The following is a 21,410-nucleotide window of genomic DNA, read 5'->3' as shown; positions in this document are numbered from 1 at the left end:
AGGAGCTTACCGAGTGCAGGATGACACCAAGTATGTCATCAGTGTTCACCCTGTAAAAAAAGCAGGACATCTGGTGCACATCTTTTGATTGTATTGTTTTACTCTCCCTTAACTGCAATGAGAGGATAATTAATTGAATCTCTGCTGCAGTAAAAACAGTCTCTCTCTTTCTCTCTTCAGACAGATGCAGTGTACCTTGTGCCCTTCTTGTCTGCTTACCCCATGAATTTACGGCCAGATTTATGTGTGTCTTGAATGGGGCTGCACTCCCTATTTATTTTTAATGTCTTTCTACTTTACTGTAGGAGAGTGTGATAGTCATCATGGTGCAACACAATGCTCATTAAATGCAGACATTCATCCGCGACTCTTTTCTCATGAATCTGATTGACCTTTTTGGTCCTTGTGATCCATGGTAAAAGGTTATTGGTGCCTATTAATCCTCCCCTGGTTGAAAAGCTTGGTATATCTCCTTCCTTTACATCCCATCTGAGCTGAGGGGAAGGTTGAAGGTGTGTGGGGGTGGGATGAGGTCAGAGAGTGGCCAATGGTGCTGTAATTACTCTATTAGAGAAAAAAGAGCTGTGTTTGTGCTCTGACACTGCACTAATTACAGCACAAGGGTGATGAACTTGATCAAGCTGCTGCTAATTCAGGTTAAATAGAAGAGGGAGAGGAAGAATAAAGACCAAAAACAACAGACAGGATGAGCAGGGTGCCATCAGGTAGCAGAGAGATCTATTCACAACATGGGCCTTTTTCTGACCGTACAAATCCAGTGCATTCTCCACCTGAATATTTTGCATCACATTTTAGTGTGACTGATCAGCACCACAGTCAGGAGGAATGGTCTGTCAGCTGCTTCAATTGTAAAGGCCACTGAAAGTAATCACAATGTCCTCTCCCCTGAGACTCAAGCAGGGTTTAATTTCTACCTCCTTCCTGTTGCTTCCATGGTGTAGATCCCAGGGGGGTACAAAGACTGAGAGGGGGTCATGAGCACAACCACAGGGGGGCTGACAGCTGGCTGCCTGTCTGTCAGGAGCTTTATCCAAGGCTGATAGGGGAGAGTCAAGTTCAAGACACCACTGCTGCAGCCTTTACACAAGCCTTTTGAGGCAGAAAGAGAGGAGGGGAATGGTTTGAAAAGGTAAAAATCCATAAAAGTGGATGACAGGCAGGGTTATTTTTACTAACCTTCAATGACCCGTTACTAACACACAGAAAACTTCAGCTAAAGGGGAAAAGATTCTGCTTTCCCTGCTTTGTCTGCAAAAGTCTGGCTTAATGAGTCAGATTAGTGTGTATAGGCATGGGTATGTGATGTGACAAGACATTTTGGTGTTGTGTTATCATTTTTCTTCAAAGTTCTATTTTCCTAACTTTATATTTACAGTTATTTTCTAACTTCAACTGGTTATTATTTAAGAAGTTTGCTACTACGAAAAATGCTTGAAATAGTGCTGTCAGCATTAATGCATTAACTGAAACATGATTAAGGTCCATTATTGGTGCATTTTTCTTTTTTTTTTAAATGACAGTCACACACGTTATTGTCCTTTTCATCCTGCTTTGGTTATGCCACTGTAATATCTCCCTGCAGCCACAGTGAGGTCAAATAAGTCCACCATTGTTCCTAAACATCTTATTTTAGCTTAAAAATTCAGCAACAGCTCAGAGGACAAGTCAAAAGTCATCTGCACCTTATGATATCAAACACTTCACTTTGTACTGTTCATTTATTCCCTTTTAAGACCATAACAAGTTCCTTTTTTCATAGTCTAGTAAAAGTTAAAATATGTAGAATTTTTGCATTGAGGTGTCCCTATTTATTGAAAAATGATTATTCCTACGTCATATACCTTTTTCGTTGATTTCTTGTATTACCTCAAATATTTTAAAACGTTTATAGAGCCAGGGAAATTCAAAATTTTTAAGATTGTAACATGATGTACTGTATATTGTTATGACTGGCAGTGGGAACTGGTACTGGAAGCTGCCCTTATGTTGCTGTATCTCAACCTTGTTTTATGCAGAAAAGGTGTTAAAAGTAGCCTTACTGGTTAACGTTTCAAGTGATCCAGGAATGTTTTGCAAGTAGAACACAGCATAACTAGGAAAGGAACTTTTAACAGCTTTTCTCCATCTTTCTAAAAACAAAAAGTTGGTTTACTGTATTGTAGGGGCGTAACAATACTTGTATTTGTCCCTAAAAGTCCTAGTTGGGGGTCACCGTCCGTCATGTAGTCACATGATGAATATTTCCAAGCCATTTAAAAAAGCAAACAAATGTGACCGTATTTCTAGACCAATCTAGCTGGCAGTAATGCTTGTAGGGTTTTGCTAAATGCTTTTTAACAACCAACAAAGACGAGGAAGAAGCCTCCAAATGCTAATATATTTTAAAGGCTATGCGTGACATGTAGAAGTAGAGAATAGCAGTTACGAGCGTGTATTTAAGTTCTCTGCTCAGACTCTGTTGCAACCTCCCATCCTGTGTTTTCGTCAACTCGTCTGTAGTCTGGCACTGACGTATACTAGTTGTGATTTTGCAAGAGCAGCCCTTGCACCGGCTTTTTATTGACAACCATGAGATGGTGTCACGACAATCTTCTTAAATTCCAAAATGTCTAGGATACATTGCACTAAAATGCATGCCTTTTAATGTGCATTTTATGTTATATTTACATAATAATTTCAAATCAGAAGACATTAGGCTATTCGTTTTGTTTTGTTGTCGTCTTGTTGTCGCCTGTTTAATAAACTGCAATTGGTGCTCAGCTATCTCAGGTAGTCCTAAATAACTCTAAATGAAAAAACTTTCAATTGAAAAATTAAATAAACAGAAAAATAATCAGACGAGAAAACCTAAAATTACACATCTGGTGCTTTATTTTCCTTTTTTACCAATGAACCAAAACAGTACTAAACCATGACCCTGTAATTAGTGCATTCATTTTTTGTTTTGCAATTTAATTCATGCTTAATCTCTTTCAGCACTCCATGGTAAAGTCACTGCAATGTCTCTCTGTAGCCACAGTGACATGAAATAAGTGTACTGCTGCTTTTTAATGCCTCATTTCAGTTTAAAAAAAACCATAGACAGCTCATTAGACAAGTCAAAAGTCATCTGTATTTTGTGTTATCAAACATTTACCTTTTTACTCTTTTACTCTCTTTAACAAGCTTCTTTTTCTGTGGTTAAGTTAAAAAAAATAAAAGCTGGTCTGCATCCAAACAGGGAGTCAATGACCCTTAGTTTAAGATGGTACAATTAATTTGCAATTAAAATGTCATTGTTTGACAGACATTAATGTCAAAACTTCTCAGCTGTTGCACACAGACTCCCCCACCATGAATATCTGAACCTTCATGATGCTGAAGGTGGATGAATTTGTCACTCAATCTTACTTTATCTCTGACTGTTTAGTCATAATTCACTTAAGCCAGATATGTGTATGTCAGTTTGCATATGCAGGCTCATTTGGGTGTTTGTTTTTGGGATGATGTACTGTAGACACAAGTATGTTTGTGTCCCCTCTCTATCAGTGATACAGATCAAAGGGAGGTCAAGCCTGCAGGGACAGCCAATGAGCACTGTCCACAGTAAAGGGAGAGCCACTATCACCTGATCAATCTGAGCTCTCATTAAAAGCCTGCCAAGCCCTTTGCAACCTGATACAATATCAATACTGTAGCACCACAGAGGGACCTCAGGAGCTGTTAGGCAAGCTGCTGGCATGCTTAACTGTCATTACTGGGTGGGCAGCGTGCCAGAGACCCCCTTCGTGGGCCACTTAGGCTCCCCTCATGGTCCCAAACACAGGTCAGTGCAGACAGATGGGCTGTCTGGGCAGCTGTCCCGGGGACAGCAGAGAGAGATGGATACGGACCTGTAGAAGAGGAGACAGCCTGAGCTCTCTCACAATGAGGACTGAGGATGTGGGATGTGTTTGCTGCGGTTTCACCTGAGGCTTGTTTGTTTATTGTGGGTATTTTCGGCATTTTAGAGCAGATAATTACGTAGACCATCTCACATGTTTGTGTTTAAACTGAACAAAAACAAAAGAGTTTAAAAAGACATAGTCTATAAAGTTTTTATTTTTGTAGGAACTCAAAAATCTGCCCTGGGTTTGGCAAATATCCAAAAATTCCTGCTGGGAAAACCGCAGGCTCTGAATAGCACTCTGTGGTAATTTCTGAGGGAAGCAAATGGGGGGAATTTAAGTGGACATACATAGAAGTCTCTGTAATTCATATCATTGTGTGGAGGTCTCCCCTCTGCGCTCTGGCCTTAACCCCCTGTGTGGTTTGGATAGGGGAGGGAGGGATCAGTGTGTGCGTCTCTAAACCCCAAGTAATCCGCCAACAAAAAGGCCAGGAGAAAGCCAGTGAGGGAGGGTGGGGGGGGCTAGGACAGAGAATGGGAGGAGTGAAGAAGTAAAGAAGAGGTTGTTGCCTCTCCAGCCCCCAAGGGTGTGCTTAACATCAGGGATGATGGTCTTCACAGCACCCACAGACCTTTGCTTTTCAAGGGTATGGCATACCCCTGCTATGAGGGCCCTTTTTAGTATTCAAGAGCCATTGTTTATCGGCTGAGCGAAAGAACCCAACACTAGAGATCTGACCATCCTACAGCAGTTGGACTGTAACTTTTTGAGAGTGTATTGATTTATCTGGGCTGTCTGTAGATTATTCACTGGGTGAGTGGCAGCTGTTGACTGTAAGTTGAAACTGATATCGTCTATAATCATCATTAAGTCAAGGCCATTAGAGGCTGTCCCCATTGCAGGTGCTAACGTGATGATGGGAGAGAAATAGCATATAATTAAAACACAGCAAATAAAACCTCTAAGAGTCCTCTGGAACAGGATCTAATTTCACCCAGCATGTGTGCAGCTTCTGTATCAGAGGCAGACAGCATTGTTTGAGGGGATTATTGCCTCATCCTGGCCAGATAAATATCACTGTGTGCATCGCAATAATGCTCCTCTCATCAAACCTTTTCTGTATCATGCAGTTTTTAGCAGATCGTATTTTGAGTGATGTTTGATCTCTCATTTGTGCGGCAGGAACTGAATGTCATGCAGAAGTCATTTGGCTGCCCCGAGGTCTCAGTGAGGTAGTTAGGTTGGTGGAACAATTGGCCCCGACTGATTTGTCTGTAATCCATTTAGCTGAGATGTGACACACTACAGGGGGGCTTTGCCTCTGGTCAATAAGTGCCAATAAGAAACAGCCATCACTCAGCGGGCTGCCCTGTCCACCAGCTTGCTCACTTGTTTCAGCTGTCAACCCCTGTCTCAAAGGAGCTGGCAATTGTGCGGCTCTTTCGGACACGCCACAAATGGCTTTCTTATTCAAACCTCAAAAAGACAGGAAAGGCAAGGACATTGGTAGACTGCAAAGCAGGCTCATTTCCCTCGGCCATCTGAATAAACCCATCCCAAGTGAAAACAGCCACGTATTTACAAAACACCATTGACAGTTGCTCATTCTCTCAGTCTTAAACCCCTAGAGGTGGAGCTGTGGGGGTTGAACCCAAGTCAGGGACAATCGAGGCTCTGTTTGTGTTTTCGTTAACACCTCTGTTCTTTTTGGGCTCTCTTGGAGCGTACCACAGGCTGCAGAGGAGGAGGGGTAAATGCCTTGACCCTGCTGTGGACCCTGACTGAAGCTCCTTAAAAAAACCTGTAGACCACCACGCTAGCCTCACATGCCACACCGTTGCTGCTGGAAACAGAGCGCAGGAGAATGGTAGATGTTATGAGCATAAGAGAAACCTGCTACTTAAGAGAGGAAGCCTGACTTAAGTCACAAAAACATCCTCTCTGCAGCTTGTTTGATGTTTTTATTTGTTGCGTTGCTGAAATCCATGCTCATTATGTGGAATATCTTCAGTGAGTTAGTTTGTTAGACCTGGAGGAGACAAAAAGACAGGCAGTATCTGTGTGATGTCCTTCTAGTGCAGCTGGGGCAAAACAGTTTGAGAACAATAGAAGAAGACATAGCAGTTGATCTCCTTCAGATTCAGAGATAATTATCCTTACTGTTGTTCTCCTTTTTTATGTCGTCTTGTTGTTGAGAGAAGTTTGAAGTCAGATCTGCTGTGTGGGTGTGTTTATGCATCTATCTGTCACTATGCCTGCATGCGTGTTTGTTTGTGTGTTTATATGTGGTGTACATTAACAGTGAAAAGAGCAGACATGAGGAGTCTGTCACCCTTCTTTGTTCTCCAGCAAAAACACATCATGACTGGCCCTTTTGTCTGAACTGACACCATCATGCCGTCTTTCATTTTCTACCACTCTCTCTTCCTCACCCCTTAATTTTTCCACCAAGCTATTCATCCGACATCCCATCACTCCCTCTCTTGATGAAACCATTTTAAACATAATGTGCCCTGTGAATTATGGAGTTGCAGAGATAGAGATGACTTTTTTCCCCCTGGCTGGGTACAGACCATGCTCTTACTTTATGAGGAAGACTTCCAGAGTATAGCGTGACAACTGGAAGATGACTTCTGAGGAGAATGTTTGCTCTGCATTCATAATTTATCAGTGTGTTTATCAACCTACTACCATGTACATATCCGTACACTAAATTTAAAATCGCAACCTCAAAAGAGTACATTTCCTGGTAAAAGTATATGGGAATGTCTCGTTAACATTATGGGCATGAAGAAGAAGGCCATATACATACTGTGGGGCATTTAAATTAAAATAAACTAACATCTAGAATGAACCACACAAATGCACCAACAGGATACTGTAAACAGGCTCTTACAGAGGGATGTAGAGCTAATCAGTGTTCACCCACTTTCTCAATGGCTGTGGTTTCTAAAGAAAAATTGCCATTCAAATCTATTTGTCTTATAAAGACATGGCTCAAAATTCTTATACCTGCATTAATCTAGCAACAAAGCAAACCAGCTATCTCTGTACTCAAGACTGTCAAACATCTGATTTGGCACAAGCAGTATTGAAAAATGGAGAAAAGGGCAAAGGTTAAAGACTGTGCATACTGTATTTTTAGGGAGGATAGAGGAACTACGTTTCCCACCATCTATTGCAATCCCTTTCATTCATTGTAAATGATGGGTTTTAAAACTTTCAAATGTGTAAACAGACTTTTTAACATTTCAAAAACCCACTGACAGCTCACTGCATAAGTCAAACCTCATCTGCACTATGTGTAATCAAGCATTTACCTTTTTACTATTCCCTTATTTCGTTTTCATTCCATAACAAGTTCCTTATTTTCTTTCACAACAAAATCAGTTATGTAACCAAACAGAACATCAATTACCCTAATTTAAGACAGTCCAAAATAAAACAAAAAGTTTAAATGCAAATCGTGGAATTTTAAAATGTGACAAAAGGGAGATTAATCTGATTAACAACAGAAATTCTGGAATTAATTATGACTAAGAATTATGATGGTTTGACAGCCCTAGCAGTAATATAGCATAGTTTGCACATACATGATATGGCTATAAAATAATGAGACTGTGCTTGCTTATAAGGATAAAACCATGTGGTTCACAGTCACACTGAGTGTTTTATATTAGAGGTTGGCTATTCACACACAACTGCTGTAAGTTTCCATTAAGTGACGTCTTTAGTTCACCGCTGACTAGCTACATGTTCTTGCTAAGGTGTTGGAAAATGATTAGTTTAAAGGCTGAGGAAAGCATGAAATTGAAGTTTTTGGTGAAATTGAACAAAACAGCAGCCGGATCTTTTGGTACACTGTTGGTACAAGTTTTGGTGCACATGTGTTTGAATGACACAAAAGATTTAGTCAGGCAGAGAGGATGTCCATGATGATAAACGTTCTGGGTGCCCTTGCACATCAAAACTTCTGAAAACATTCTACAAATTAAACAAATCGTTTGAAATTATTAATGACTTGGTATAAGAATGATAGCAGACATGGTCTTCAGTGATAAAGAGACAGTTCAGCAAATTTTGGTGGGTCAAATGAGAAACATTGTGACACTCAACAATTGTGGATGATGGTGTATTTTTAGCGGAGATTTCTTTAAAATAGACACTCTAATTAACTTTTGTCTTCTATGGGAGAAGATAAATGTTTCACACTAGTTTGTGATAGGTCTAACTTGAATATTTCTGACATTATGGCTATCTGTTATGGAGAAAGGAATGAGGATTTTATGCTGTTGAACTCTCTTAGAGTGAGGGATTGCACTAGATGTCTCACTGGCGAAAACAGAACAAAAAGGAGGACCCAGGTGTCGATAAAACTAAGGGATTTATTCAAACAAAGGATCCAAAAGGAAAACAAAATGCTTACTTCAAAAAATGACACAAAATCCTTGATGACAAGTTCAGAGTCCAAAAGTGCATGAAAAAAGTATTCTGGGAACACAGGGAGCAACACAGGCAAAAAACTTCTGATGATCTGACACAGAGGGACAGAAAATACACACAAGGATAATTGGACACAGGCAAGGCTCAGACAATCAAGCACAGGTGAGACTAACAGCACAATCACAGTGGAGGGAAAATGCCAGGAAGTTAAACTAGACATGAAACACAAGGGACAATGAATACAAAATACAGTGGAAAACTAAGGAAACTGAACAAGACAACGACACGGAAACACGTGCAAACTCAGGGGAGGGACAAGGATTACAAAATAACACACTAAATACCAAAAAATGAACTAGGGAATTACTATAAACACACAAGGAATAATGAATACAAAAAGAGAACCTAAATAACACTAGAAACATGACAGGGTGAAATATCAATATAAAAAGCACACAATGAATACAAATAGAAACACCAGGGAAAGAAAAGAAAGACTGGAAGTGATCAAAAGATTACAAACAAACCACTCATTACACAGGAAAGATCTGTGTCTTTCAGCTGCTACCAGCCATATTTCTATATTACTCCTCACCACTATTTGATCCACTAACCCTCTGGTTCCCATCTCGGGTCCCTGCTGCAGCTACTGCACCCCCCATCAGTAAGCTGTCTCCACCCTCGTGTGAAGGTTCTTCATAAGGTTTGGAAACTGCTGCGGGAATATGCTTCTGATCAGAGATTTACAGAAGCAGTAGTGAGATCAGACGGTGATGTCTGTCATTAAAGCCTGGCTCACAGCTTGTGTCCAGCTTATTTCAAAGGCTTTTAAGAGGGCTCAGGTCAAGGCTTCACATAGGTTTTTCCAAAAGAGACTGCAGAAAACCTCCCTGAATCGACATGGGTTAAATATCATTTTAAAAGTTCCATACCAAGAGATACAACACCCTTTTACACTTCAAATGAGATACAGCTATGGGCCATGAAAAGTCTTTATTTCACAAATGGAACCTACATCAAGGTAAATTGCAGTGTGTGAAAGTAAGTGTGTATATGGGTGTCAGTTTGAGAGTTTTCCAGCCAGCACACATCACAGCTTCACCCTTCTACTCAGGGCAACAGACTCACTGCAGGATTAATGAAGTGTTAAGTGCTAAAATTATACTCATTCATATTTTACTGTCTGAGCAGCACATTCCATGTGTTATTAAAGGTTAGGGAAGAATATAAACAAGAAAAGACTCATGAATGTGGAGGAAAACAGTTGAAAAGTGACTGCAGAAATAAATATTTCACACTTGAGAATTCTCATTGGAGAAGAAATCTCATTTCCTCACTTCTAAAGCCGAACCACTGCTCTTTGTGTCGGTGTATTCAAACAGAAAATTGCTGTGCAGGTTCTGACTGTCATCTTAAAATGTCTGCAGAGTGCTGAGCTTATCTAAACCTCAGGGAAATCTAAATTAAATCTTCCCGGTGAATGGGATCAGCCTCTGTATTATCTCTTGTCATCCTCAACTATTAAAGTTAGTTAGTAGGAAGTAAAGGCAAATTTGTCAAAAGACGGTGAAAGTACGGTTCTCAACCAAAGAGCTGCTGTACAATCAGAGTATGTTTTCAGGCTTATCAAGCAGGAACTGTAGAGTTTGGATCAGCCATGCTGACCTGCTAAAGGAGTCATTGTTTCAGTTGTAATGGAATCATTAAGGAGCTTGTCTATTAGTGGCAATGTATGGTGCTTTGGTTTTTTCACAGCTGTGAGAAGACTTCCCTCTGAAGAGAAATGAAAGAACTTGCAGCTTTTATTATTAAATATCAATATGAAATTCATACCAAGGCTGGAACTTTTGCACAGCAAAGATAGAAGCATGGAGCTTGAAGCCAAGGTAGTTGACAAGCTCACAAAGCATTTGAACCACGTAGTCAGGGTTGTTTTCTCTAAATTGCAACAATTTATTTTGGTGCCATGATGGCAGTCTTTCAGTGAGCTAACCTAGTGTTTTATCTCTTCAGCTTTACTGCTGTGATCTTAATGTTTTTAAACCAAAGCAATACCCAGAGTCAAACATGGTTGTTCCTGCAAATACCAAACCTATTTTTGTCGTCATTATTGGCATGGATGACCTCCTGCTGTGGACCACCTGGCAGCAATTGCTTCAACTATCAACATCAGTCTTATGTTATTATCATAAATGTTAAAGTCAATCCAAGAGCAGCTCATGTGAATTATCATCATTGTTGCTAATGTGAATATTACAATGTACAGTCTATTATCATAAATGGTTATTACTGCTAATACTACACATAATGTTACCATTATTACTGGCATTATAGCCATGCAGATTTATGGCCAGGCAAGCCATTGATCTATCATACACATCATTGTTTGATTCATCATTATCAATCTTTGTATAGTGCCAATTCATAACTAAAGTTATCTCAGGACACTTAAAGAGGGCAGGTCTAGACTGTACTCTCTATTGTATCCTATTGTAATAGAGACCAGCGGTAATTACCATGAGCACAGCAATAGCATTATTTAGCCCTGTTATAGTGGCAGCAAACCATTCCCTTTAACAGGCAGGAATGTTGAACAGAACAGACTCATGTTGGCAGCCTCCTGCCGAAGCTGCACTGGGGTTAGAAAGGGCTAGTGGGAGGGGGTGCAAGAAAAGAAGGAAGATGAGAGGGACAAGAGAAACAACAAAACAAGAAATGAAAAAGTTGTAGCCATAAACTTACTGTATATCCCATGCTAGTCTTTACCCATCTCTCTCTTTCTTCATTACACTTTCCTCTATCCCTACACCCAACACAGTTTCAGCAGATAGCTGTTCAACATGAGTCTGGCTCTGCTTGAGTTTTCTGCCAATTAAAAAGAGGTTTTTCCCTGTCTCTTTGACTTAACTAAATGGTGCTAAGTGCTGTTCCCATGGTGGAATAATGTTGGGTCTTTGTGAATAGTAATACAACAAGAGTATGGTCTAGAGGTTCACTATTTGTACAGTATCTTTAGATATTTGTTATGACTTGGTGCTAGGGATAGAGATGGAAACCCGGCTCTGCAAGAACCCGGTTCTGTATTTTTTAAACCTGAAAATTATAGATGTTTTAGTACTGGTATCATTTTTATCCAACCACTTGTGCAAAAAAACAAACATCAGTTCTTACAAGGGGGAGCATGGGCTCAAAGCACATCAGCACAAAATATTGTTCTAGTGTTGGAATCCATGTTAAAATTGGCAAGTAAAATTGAATAAGCATACCTAACAAGCTTACAGGTTATTATATTATGATGTCTTCAAGGTCATCTTGTAAAATGACTCCCAGGCCACTGAATAAAACATGTCATGATGTGTTCTAATGTAACGTCAAGTAAAAAAAAAAAAACAATCTGTTTTGGTGAGAAACTTGAATAAATATAAAGAGACATGCTTTTTATTTCAGCTATATAAAAAAAAGTATGACAGATGTAATTATGACATTTTAACCTGTTATCTCAAGCTCTATTCAACTTATGCCACTTTCTCTTAAAAGTCAGATTGAGGAGTATAGGTAAAGGTATCATAATCAATAAAAATTAATTTTGTCCATCTCTACTCCATCTCTAATTATGTCCACAAATAAAGAGAGATGATTGACTTATACACTAAGTTTTAAAGATTTTAATGTACAAAGTGTTTTTATCCCCCTCTGTATCAGTTAGATGCCACAAAAAGGCTATAATGGCAGATGCACAAATCAAAGTACACCCAATTAAAGGCTGATTTTTGCCAACGAAGGATTCTTAGTGTATTTCCTTTTAATAAAAAGCCCTTTCTCAGTAGGGATCCTTGCCTTAGTGTTATCATACATTATATTGAACCTCAAAGCCTGTTAGTGGCATCACAACTGCGTATTTCGTCAAACACAGATGCTACAAGAAATAAATGAAAAGATAATAGTCGGTTTGAGGCTCCAGCCCCCCACAACCCCCATGGGATAAGCATTATAGAAAATGAATGGATAGATGGATAACAGTCGGTTTGCTGCTGCTGGCTGAAATAATGTACTGAGGCATCCTGCAATTTAAACCTTTGAATATGGCCATGTTTAAATGAATAAATGAATTAAAAAAAACATATAGAGGACATACAATACCATAATTTACGTCAAATATTATTACAATAGATTTTTTCCTTGATAAATTCTTAAAATCTAGCTGTATTTGCCTTGACATAAGATTTCAGTAATTAATACTTTTACAATAACAATTCATTAAAAGTTTTAGAGTCCCTAATGGTAAACTTAGAACAGTCAACAATTGATGGGCTTTGGGTTTTTGTGGAGCTTCAACTAAGTTTAAGCACGTTGTTTGGCTGTTTGCACATCCTTTTACTGTTTCTTTGTTCACTCTCTCTTAAATGGTTATGTTTTCAGCCACAGCTGTTTTTACAGAAGGCTCTAAAAAAACCTTGGTTCATTACCTGCTCAGCATCAAACACAAGACAGACACATACTGTAGCAACAAGCTGGTGAACACGGGAGAATTTAATAGCTTAAGAGCCAAGTTTCTCCCCTGGGAGTCTGAAAGAGAGTGGTGTTGGACTTCAAGTTGCAGACAACTCCAAATGAGTTAGAATATTGCTCTTTAACTGCTTGTTGCTTAAATAAGAAACTTTTTGTTTGCAATTTCTCTGTATAGACTCAATTATGGGAATGTAAGCTTTAAGAAATATCCCACAAGATGGAGTGACATTCAGTTTTTGGTGTTATACAAATAAAGTTATTACTATTATTCTTACTATTATCATGATCTGAATAGCAGCACAGCTGTAACTGAGTCAAAGACTTAACAAGGTCCATGCTGTTGTCCCAAGGTATTCGTTTGGTGCAGAAGTCGCTATTCAAACACATCTGCATGGTGTCCTTGAATGATGACAATCCACTGTGATGTCACCACGGTACACTTAGAGGCGAGGTACACACTTGGGCCCTGCTCCAGAGAAGGACCATTCTTGGTACGGCTCTGTGTGGTCCGGCACAGCCAGACATGTGATGGAAAAGTAAACCAGCACGTCTTGAACTGGATCAGTGCACCAAAAGTCATAGTGGAAAAGCTCCATAAGAGGCAAATCTGACTTAAAATCATGTAGTGTGTGGCCAGCCTTTGTCACAGATGATTATTTGTGTGTGGTGTTGTGATGATTGTTTTACTGCTTCCTACCATGTTTGAGCCTTCTGACCTTGAGTCGTGAATATCAAACACACTGCCTCTGATAGAATACCCACAACAACCAATTAGAGTAAGCAGACCAGGAAGCTCACCAGCCAGATGTTGTGTAGTTTTACAGCTCAAAAACATAAACACAACTCTACCTTTCTCTCAGGCAGGATTTAATCCTTTCTTTTACTTTTCACCTTTTTTTATTAGTAGTATTTTTTCAGTACCGCTTCACATGCTCCAGGACAACTACCTAAGGATTCTGATTGTCCTTCATGTTTGATTTTCTTAAGCCATGTTTAATCACGCAAGTGTCTGCAAGATCTTGAGTGTGGGGAATCTTCACGGACATTTTTCAGCCTGGGACCCCCAAAATAAATATGCCGGAGACCTGGGACTCCCACTGTACCTGAAGGTGGTTGAAGCATAGTTGAACATAGCTGTGCACATTCAAGAGCGATCATGTGCAGACTTACATTTTAAGGATTTTTTAGATGTTTACATTGATTTCAGCATAAATGTCACCAGAACATATTTTTTTACGTTTAAATAATTTTATTCACATTTTTTTATAAATGGGTGAATTATACAATCCAAAATCATTACCCCAACGTTGAGAACCACTTGTCTGGTGCGTGCACTTGAAGGATTATATGAAAAAAAAAATCATTTAAAACTGTCCTCGTGTGTGTGTGTGTGTGTGTGTGTGTGTGTGTGTGTGTGTGATCTCCATGCTTTTAAAATCATCTGAGATTTGAAATTCATCCAGCATGGAGCCTGCAAAAGGCACGAGGCAGTAGACAAAGCTCTTAAGATAATTGCATCTTGTAACCAGTTAGCACATCAGTGTCATCTTGAAATGTCAAGTTGCATTTATTCAACAGATCTACAAACAGGAAATACTGGTAGTGCCTCCTGTCCATCAGATTACTTGCTTCAAACAGATCAATCATGCATTAAAAATACCTATATAGGAGTAATGAGAAATGACTGGTATGAGGCATAACTCGAGGGCCCTGTCACACATCAAATCTCATATTTTAGCTTTGTGATTGATGAGCCTAAAGTATTTTTATAGATTCTGATGGTATAGGATGGTGCAAGCAGAGAAAGATAGATGATGAATAGCTGCGACATGGCAAACTATGGCTTTATATTATCATTAAAAAAGCATTCCATCCTGTATTGAGGATTTAACAGCCCATCTTCTGTCAACACATACACATCGATGCACACACAAATACACGGTGAAGGACAAACTTCCCTTAGAGAAAGTTGCTCTCACATAGATGCATGCCGTTGACGAATTTGCATCTGAATGCAAACTTTTGTTGTTAAATTCAAGGGTCCTTGGAGGTTTTGCACATTCTGTTCAGAGCGAGGCAGGCCAATGGGAACAAAGTCACACATTAGCAAAGCCCTGCCAGCCTCAATTATGACCAAAGGGATTGGCTTGATAGTGTTGCAGGGAGCCACATTCAGGGCTGGATGTGTCCATTTAAACTTTCCTGGCCACTTACTTTGTGTTTTCCAGCACTGGAATACAGATGACGGCAAATTCCTGCATTGAGATTGATGCAAAATAGATTTGGAGGCTCTCTGCTTCCACATTCTGCTTTATTTTCATCTCCTCTATATGGTAGCCTTGGTCTGTGAATCTAGTTTCCATGTTTGGGAAAAATCCATCTACAGTGGATGTGCTCAGGCTCTGTTCTCCCCACACTATGCCTAGAGGTACTTTTTCTCTCTCACTTTCTCCATATCCTTTTTCTTTATCTGACTCTGTCTCAGTGCAGTGGTTATAGGGAATCCAGGAGTCTGGCTGCAAGATTGTGTGCTCTCGCCTCCATATTTTATATGCATTACAAGACACAGCTGATTAAATTGCAAGTGTATGCCATGACTCGTCCTTCTTCAATATGTAATAAATGTCTGATTTTTGCCTTGGTTTTCTCATATTCTGTCTGTGTTTCGTGCCTTCTCTGGGCTCCAGATTGGATGAATCAGACTTTCCTGCCTGTTTTAAAGCCCAAGGTGTTTTATTTATAGGGAAAAAAAAGTGCATTAATGCCTCTCTGAAGTCTTTTGAAGATTTATCAAGCACTCTCCCAGCTTCCTTTCTGCCTCACCTCAACTGTGATATTTGAGGTACAGATGTGTGTTGTTGGGCAGTGTAACATATCCGTCTGTCGTTACGGTGTGTGTTTTCATCCCTGCACTCTTGCCACCGTCTTAACCATCATGCCCATGCTGTGACATGGCTAACTCTGTTGTCACTGCATTTATAATTCAGTCATATCAATAAAAGATGGACAGCATTAAGTTTTTATCCGATGATGCAGTGCTGCTGTCTCTTAGAGCCTCTTTACAAGCGAATGACTGATGAGCAAAACTTTCCTTCTCTGTTCTGACTTCCAGGCATCACTTGGCATTAGTATAACCCGAGATGATCCTTGTTCCTTCAACATGCTTTTAGATTCTTATTCCCTATGATCTCATATTCTGCTTGCGTACACCCCAGTCCTTCCTCTCTAAGCCCCAAGCCTTTAATGAGTTTTGCTGAGAGTTATATTTACTCATGTTGTCTTCTGCTTCTGTCTAAATGGCAAAAATTCATTCTGTGTTGTCAGGCTGAATCAGCAATGTCGTTTCGCATCTCACTTAGTGGAAAAATGCTGATGTTGGCAGAGCTCTGTCAGGAAACAAGTTTTAAATCAGCCCAGTTTACTGAAACAACATGGCATGCCTTATTTTATCAATGCAAACAAACCATCACATTGGTCATGTTGTTTAGACTGAGGATAAATTGGCTAGGCAATGTTGTTTTTTTATTGGTTGTCCATTCATGTTGATTCAAACATTTTCAACATATAATCCCTTGTCTGTTCGGACGTCATGGTCTCCAGTGCCTTTTTTCTTTGCGGTTTCATGTAGCATCTGCCACCCGGAGAGATAAACAATACATGTTGATAAAAGAGAGCAGGAGACAACAAACTGCAATGAAGGGACTGTATGTGTCAGTTAGAGCTGATAAAAGCCTGAAAATCCAATTAGTCCTTACTATCCGGGGAAGAGGGAGGCCTTGTTGGGGTAATGTCAGAAAATATCCACCATTGCAGCATGTCAATAGCACAACATTTACATACTTGGCTATTGATATATCAGCGAGTAAAATCGAGCTGGCTGTTTTCCCGTAAATCAGGACTATATTTGGTTCTTCTCCCTGACGGGTTTGCCTGCTCAACAGATAAACAACTTTCAAAAGGAAGAACTGTTCCTTCCATACAAAGCAGCACTCTAGAAGAGGAGCCAATGGTGAAGGACCATCTTAATTTGAGCGCATTGAGTCTATTCTTTATTCACTGTAGATGTCCCAGAATCCATTTTAGTGACAGGCTATTCACTGCCGGTAGCAGACAGAGAGGTTTAAATTTGTCTTTCCTTCATCAGGGTTTTTCATTTCTTGTGGATTTCCACATTGCCGATGCCTTTTTCATCTCATGTTATAAATGAAAGAGGGGTTCAGGCAGTAAGAGAGCACCAGAGAGGAGCAGGGATGATTCAAACAGCACAGTGTTCAGGGTCAGAGCTCACGTGCTACTCTAGGGAGAACCACACAACCCCGGCAGCATGAAAGAGGAGCAAACACAGCTGCTCCATGCTATGCCTGTACAAGACTAAAGATGTAGTCATCCCCTCCCTAAAACATTTAAGGCATTTTATGTGTTGCTTTAGTAGACGTCACCCTGTCTTTGATATATTTGTCAATAGTGTATGTTTGCATCCAGGCAAAGTTGTGTGCCATCTGTTCATTTGTTCCTGCTTAGCCCCACATTGTGCAATATTCCAATCAGTGTTGTTAAGGAGTTGCCGTCTCAGGAGAGAGAAAGAGTGCTGCTGCTGCCATTGTTTTTTTCACTGTCAAGTGGGAAATTGCTCCGGCCACCTACTCCTTGTGGGTGCACTGATGCAGCAGCTCGTAAACTGTGTTTATGATTATGGTCACTGCTCTGTGTTAATGCTCTTATTGTGTCTTTATTAAATACTTGCACAAGTCCAGCTTCATATGACTCTGTTAAAACATATCAATGAGGGGGAAGTAGAAAAATGAAAGTGATTTTATTTAAGTCCATCATAGAATTCAAAGGTGGAATTTATCCATGCGCATCTGATATTTATCTATATCAATGAGTTCTTCTCAAAGACATATTTTAAAATCAGGCTCACATTCTGCATATTTTTAATTCTTAGCACATCTGAACAAATAGTGTATCTTATTGAGTAACAGAGCTCTAAAATCTATTACTTAATTCACTGTGTATTTTACACTCAGTCAAGATAGTCAGGCACTGCTGCTAAGAGCAAGAAATTGCAAACAGTTGCCATGGCAAACTCAGGAGATATACTGTTAATGAGGCAGGGCTGCTAAAAGACTAATAGGATTTTAAAGGATTTTAGTGCAATTTTGGCAAACTACATGTTATGATTAATTAACAAACAGCTCTTTGCAACACAGCCGTCTCTATAATTGTTATGTTAAAGTAAAATGAGGACAGCAGAATTTGTAGAGGCAGTCTACATACTAGTCTCTATTCCTTTAATTTTCTTTTTCCCTGTTGTGGGTGGGTATTTTTTGTTGCATGTTGCGTGTTAACTGGTCAGTGATCTCTAGTCTAAAAAAAAACAGTCTAGCTGTCCCTTAATGTTGTCCCCCCTACTTTAATCCCCTTCTCTTTCTTCCTCTCTCTCCTTCACCTCTGCCCCTCAAACTACCCCCACCCCACATCCCTCATATCCAGCCTAACCCTCTCAGGGGGTGGTGAGTCCTGAGCTGGCCCTGGGCCCAGGCCCATTAGCCCCAGCCTGGCAGCCATGTGCTCATCACCAGAGATCATTACACCCAGCAATGACACCACTCTAATGCATCATTAATGATTGATTAACGAGTTGAGCTCAGCCCAAACGGGTGCATTTGTACGGAAGAGCACCCTGTAATGGCTGTGCAAGGCTTACATCTGCTATTTTTCACTATGTTGTGTGTGCCTGTGTGTACTTCGCTCTTATCGGTCTCCCTTTGTGTCACCTCTCTAAGGCTGAGTGAAAGAGCTGCAGACGTCCGTGTGAGCAGTGAAGGACTGAAGGGTGACTGCAAGGTAGTGTGATGGCAGGGCGGGGGCTTTCCGCCCCTCTCCCTCTTCTTCCTCTCCTCCTCCTTTTGATGGGGATCCTTCCTGTGGCCCATGGCTCTGGCTACCTTTCTGGATATCGCCAGAGGTCTCGACTGCAGAGGGACCGCCACTTCCGCAATATCCGACCCAACATCATACTCATTCTCACAGATGATCAGGACATAGAGCTGGGTGAGATATTTTCTCTCAGTAATCCTTTTCTGTATGTGTGTACACTGTTTGTTTGTGCATCTGGCTCTTTCTGTTTGCTTTGTGTCCATATCCCATGGGTATGGGTATTCACTCTGTGTGTATCCAACAGCATCAGCAAGGGAAAGTCAGCCTAATGCTTCCTCCTGGCACCATAACAACTGGCCCTCTCGAAGTCATGTGCCCCCCTCGCCAACCCCTCTATTGCTGGCATGAAATGAGGGCGGCCTATGGCTTCCATTGTCTGAGTGCCAAACCTTGGCCATCTCCCTTCCAGCTTAAGTCCTTTAGCGGCGTATTGGACTGAAGTGGCAGCATAATGGCCTCGGTGACACCCTTTGTCCTCCTGTGATCGCTAGTGAGAGGACTCCCATTGAAAAGCAGGAATTTATGGTCAAGCATCTGTTTTCCCAAACAATCGCCATCAGCCTGAAAAGCTTTTAGTACACAGGAATCCAAATGAGTCACACTTTACCAACAAGATTTGTTCCCTCTTTTATTTTTTCCCCTTCTTTTTCTCCTCAAAGCCTCCAGTAGTATGTACTCTACTCTTTCCCCCCTCATGTCCATATTTATACATTTCCCCCACTGGCTTCCTCAATATCATATGTTTCTTTTCTCCTCCATCTGTGTCCCTTTGTGGCCCTTTCATTTCTATCCTGTCCTTGGTCTTTGAATCTCCTCTCACCCTCATACTGCTCCCTCCCCTCTTTGCCCCTCTCTTCTCTCATTCTCCCTCTGCTTTCTCCCAGGCTCAATGCAGGCCATGAACAAAACCCGGCACATCATGGAGAAAGGCGGCACACATTTCTCCAATGCCTTCTCCACTACACCGATGTGCTGCCCCTCCCGTTCCTCCATCCTGACAGGAAAGTACGTGCACAACCATCATACCTACACCAACAATGAGAACTGCTCCTCACCCTCCTGGCAGGCCCACCATGAGCCACACACCTTTGCTGTGCATCTCAACAATTCTGGCTACAGGACAGGTGAGCACCGCAAGTTTAGCTCATGAATGTAAAAGTACGTTCAGTCAGGTAAACCAATGCATGAATCTCTGGGACCAAAATTAATGTCCTGCCCCCTTTTTCCTCTTCCAGCCTTCTTTGGAAAGTATCTGAATGAGTACAACGGCTCCTATGTGCCCCCTGGCTGGAAGGAATGGGTAGCACTGGTTAAGAACTCACGCTTTTACAACTATACCCTCTGCAGGAATGGAGTGCGAGAGAAGCACAGCAGCGACTACCCAAAGGTATTTTTACAGTCCATTAGAGAGATGTCACAGTTATTTTCACAGTCTGACCGTGTGCATGGAAGTGAAATGGGATGTATAAAAAATTCAGATTATTTTTATGTAATGAAATAAAACATGGGGTTTTAAGTTTCACTACTTATCTAATGTGAGCTTCTTGTGTCAGAGCAGTGATAATTATTTTTCAAAGAAATATAATGTTTTTTTTGTTTTATTGGAAAAATCTAGGTTCAAAGTGTTGAATAGTCATGCTCAGGAATCTTTCATTGTGGTCGATAATGGCCTTCCAGCTGCTGAAATAATGACAGCTTTGAAATATGCTCTTTTGCTTTGTCACTTACTGAGTACCTGATGGACAATGTCTGCTGGCTCCACAGGACTACCTGACAGACATCATAACCAATGACAGCATCAGCTACTTCCGTATGTCAAAGAAAATGTACCCTCACCGTCCAGTCATGATGGTCCTGAGCCATGTTGCTCCGCACGGTCCAGAGGACTCCGCCCCACAGTACAGCTCTGCCTTCCCCAACGCCTCCCAGCACATGTAAGATGATTAATGACTCCACGCCACATTTTATGATCAGCCAAGGAATAAGCCCTAAGATTATTTCGGATTTAGGGTTATTCTGTTACAGTAGACGGTCTGAACTGGACTTGACTTTCCCATTGAATTTTTTGCACCGCAGTCACACATTTTCTTTATTTTCACATCCATGTCTTTTTTCACATGAGTCATCGACACATTGACGCGTCCTTTCATTTGACCCAGAATGACACAAATTCCATAATCTTAGCTGGATCTTATCTCCCACTGCCTGCAGTGTGCTGTTGGCAGCTGAGCACTCTCACACACAGCCAGTGTTTGCTCCAGTTTGCTTGGCTCATGTGTTGTTCACATTAGTGTTGCTGCTTTAATGAATTCTGCTAATTTGTACTAATTTATTAGTCATGACCAGAGAGGCATAAATCACATATGTTTAATGCATAGGGAAAGATTAAGAGGCATGCACACATTTACAAAAGCCTTTGTCTCCCTGACCCACCACGCTCCTCAATGGCTGACTACTGCTGTTGGCTAATGGTAGACCTGCTATTACCCTCCAGAGACTGATCCAAGGAAAGTAATGAGACTGCAGTTACTGCCCCCTCCCTCCAACTCCAACACATCCTCCTCTTGCTCCATCTAATCCCCCCCAGCATCATTAACCTGTGCCACGCAGACTTTATACATGGAATAT

The 21,410-nt window shown here is 40.8% G+C and overlaps 1 protein-coding gene across 6 annotated transcripts in view; it reads left to right on the top strand.

Annotated features, from left to right (window-relative positions):
* The window catches only part of sulf2a (sulfatase 2a), a 62,064-nt gene that overhangs the window by 30,477 nt on the left and 10,177 nt on the right, over nucleotides 1-21,410 (top strand). For all 6 annotated transcript variants that reach the window (XM_041783861.1, XM_041783864.1, XM_041783859.1 and 3 more), the window contains 4 exons: nucleotides 18,629-18,896; nucleotides 19,667-19,906; nucleotides 20,018-20,169; nucleotides 20,547-20,716. In XM_041783861.1, coding sequence (XP_041639795.1) covers nucleotides 18,698-18,896; nucleotides 19,667-19,906; nucleotides 20,018-20,169; nucleotides 20,547-20,716 — 761 coding nt within the window. In that variant the 5' untranslated portion in view covers nucleotides 18,629-18,697. The remainder of the gene's footprint in view (nucleotides 1-18,628; nucleotides 18,897-19,666; nucleotides 19,907-20,017; nucleotides 20,170-20,546; nucleotides 20,717-21,410) is intronic.

The sequence above is a fragment of the Cheilinus undulatus genome, linkage group 3 (genome assembly GCF_018320785.1).
Source record: "Cheilinus undulatus linkage group 3, ASM1832078v1, whole genome shotgun sequence".
Taxonomy (NCBI): Eukaryota; Metazoa; Chordata; class Actinopteri; order Labriformes; family Labridae; genus Cheilinus; species Cheilinus undulatus.
The sequence above is the reverse complement of the archived record's forward strand: the minus strand, read 5'-3'. Positions and strand labels throughout refer to the sequence as shown.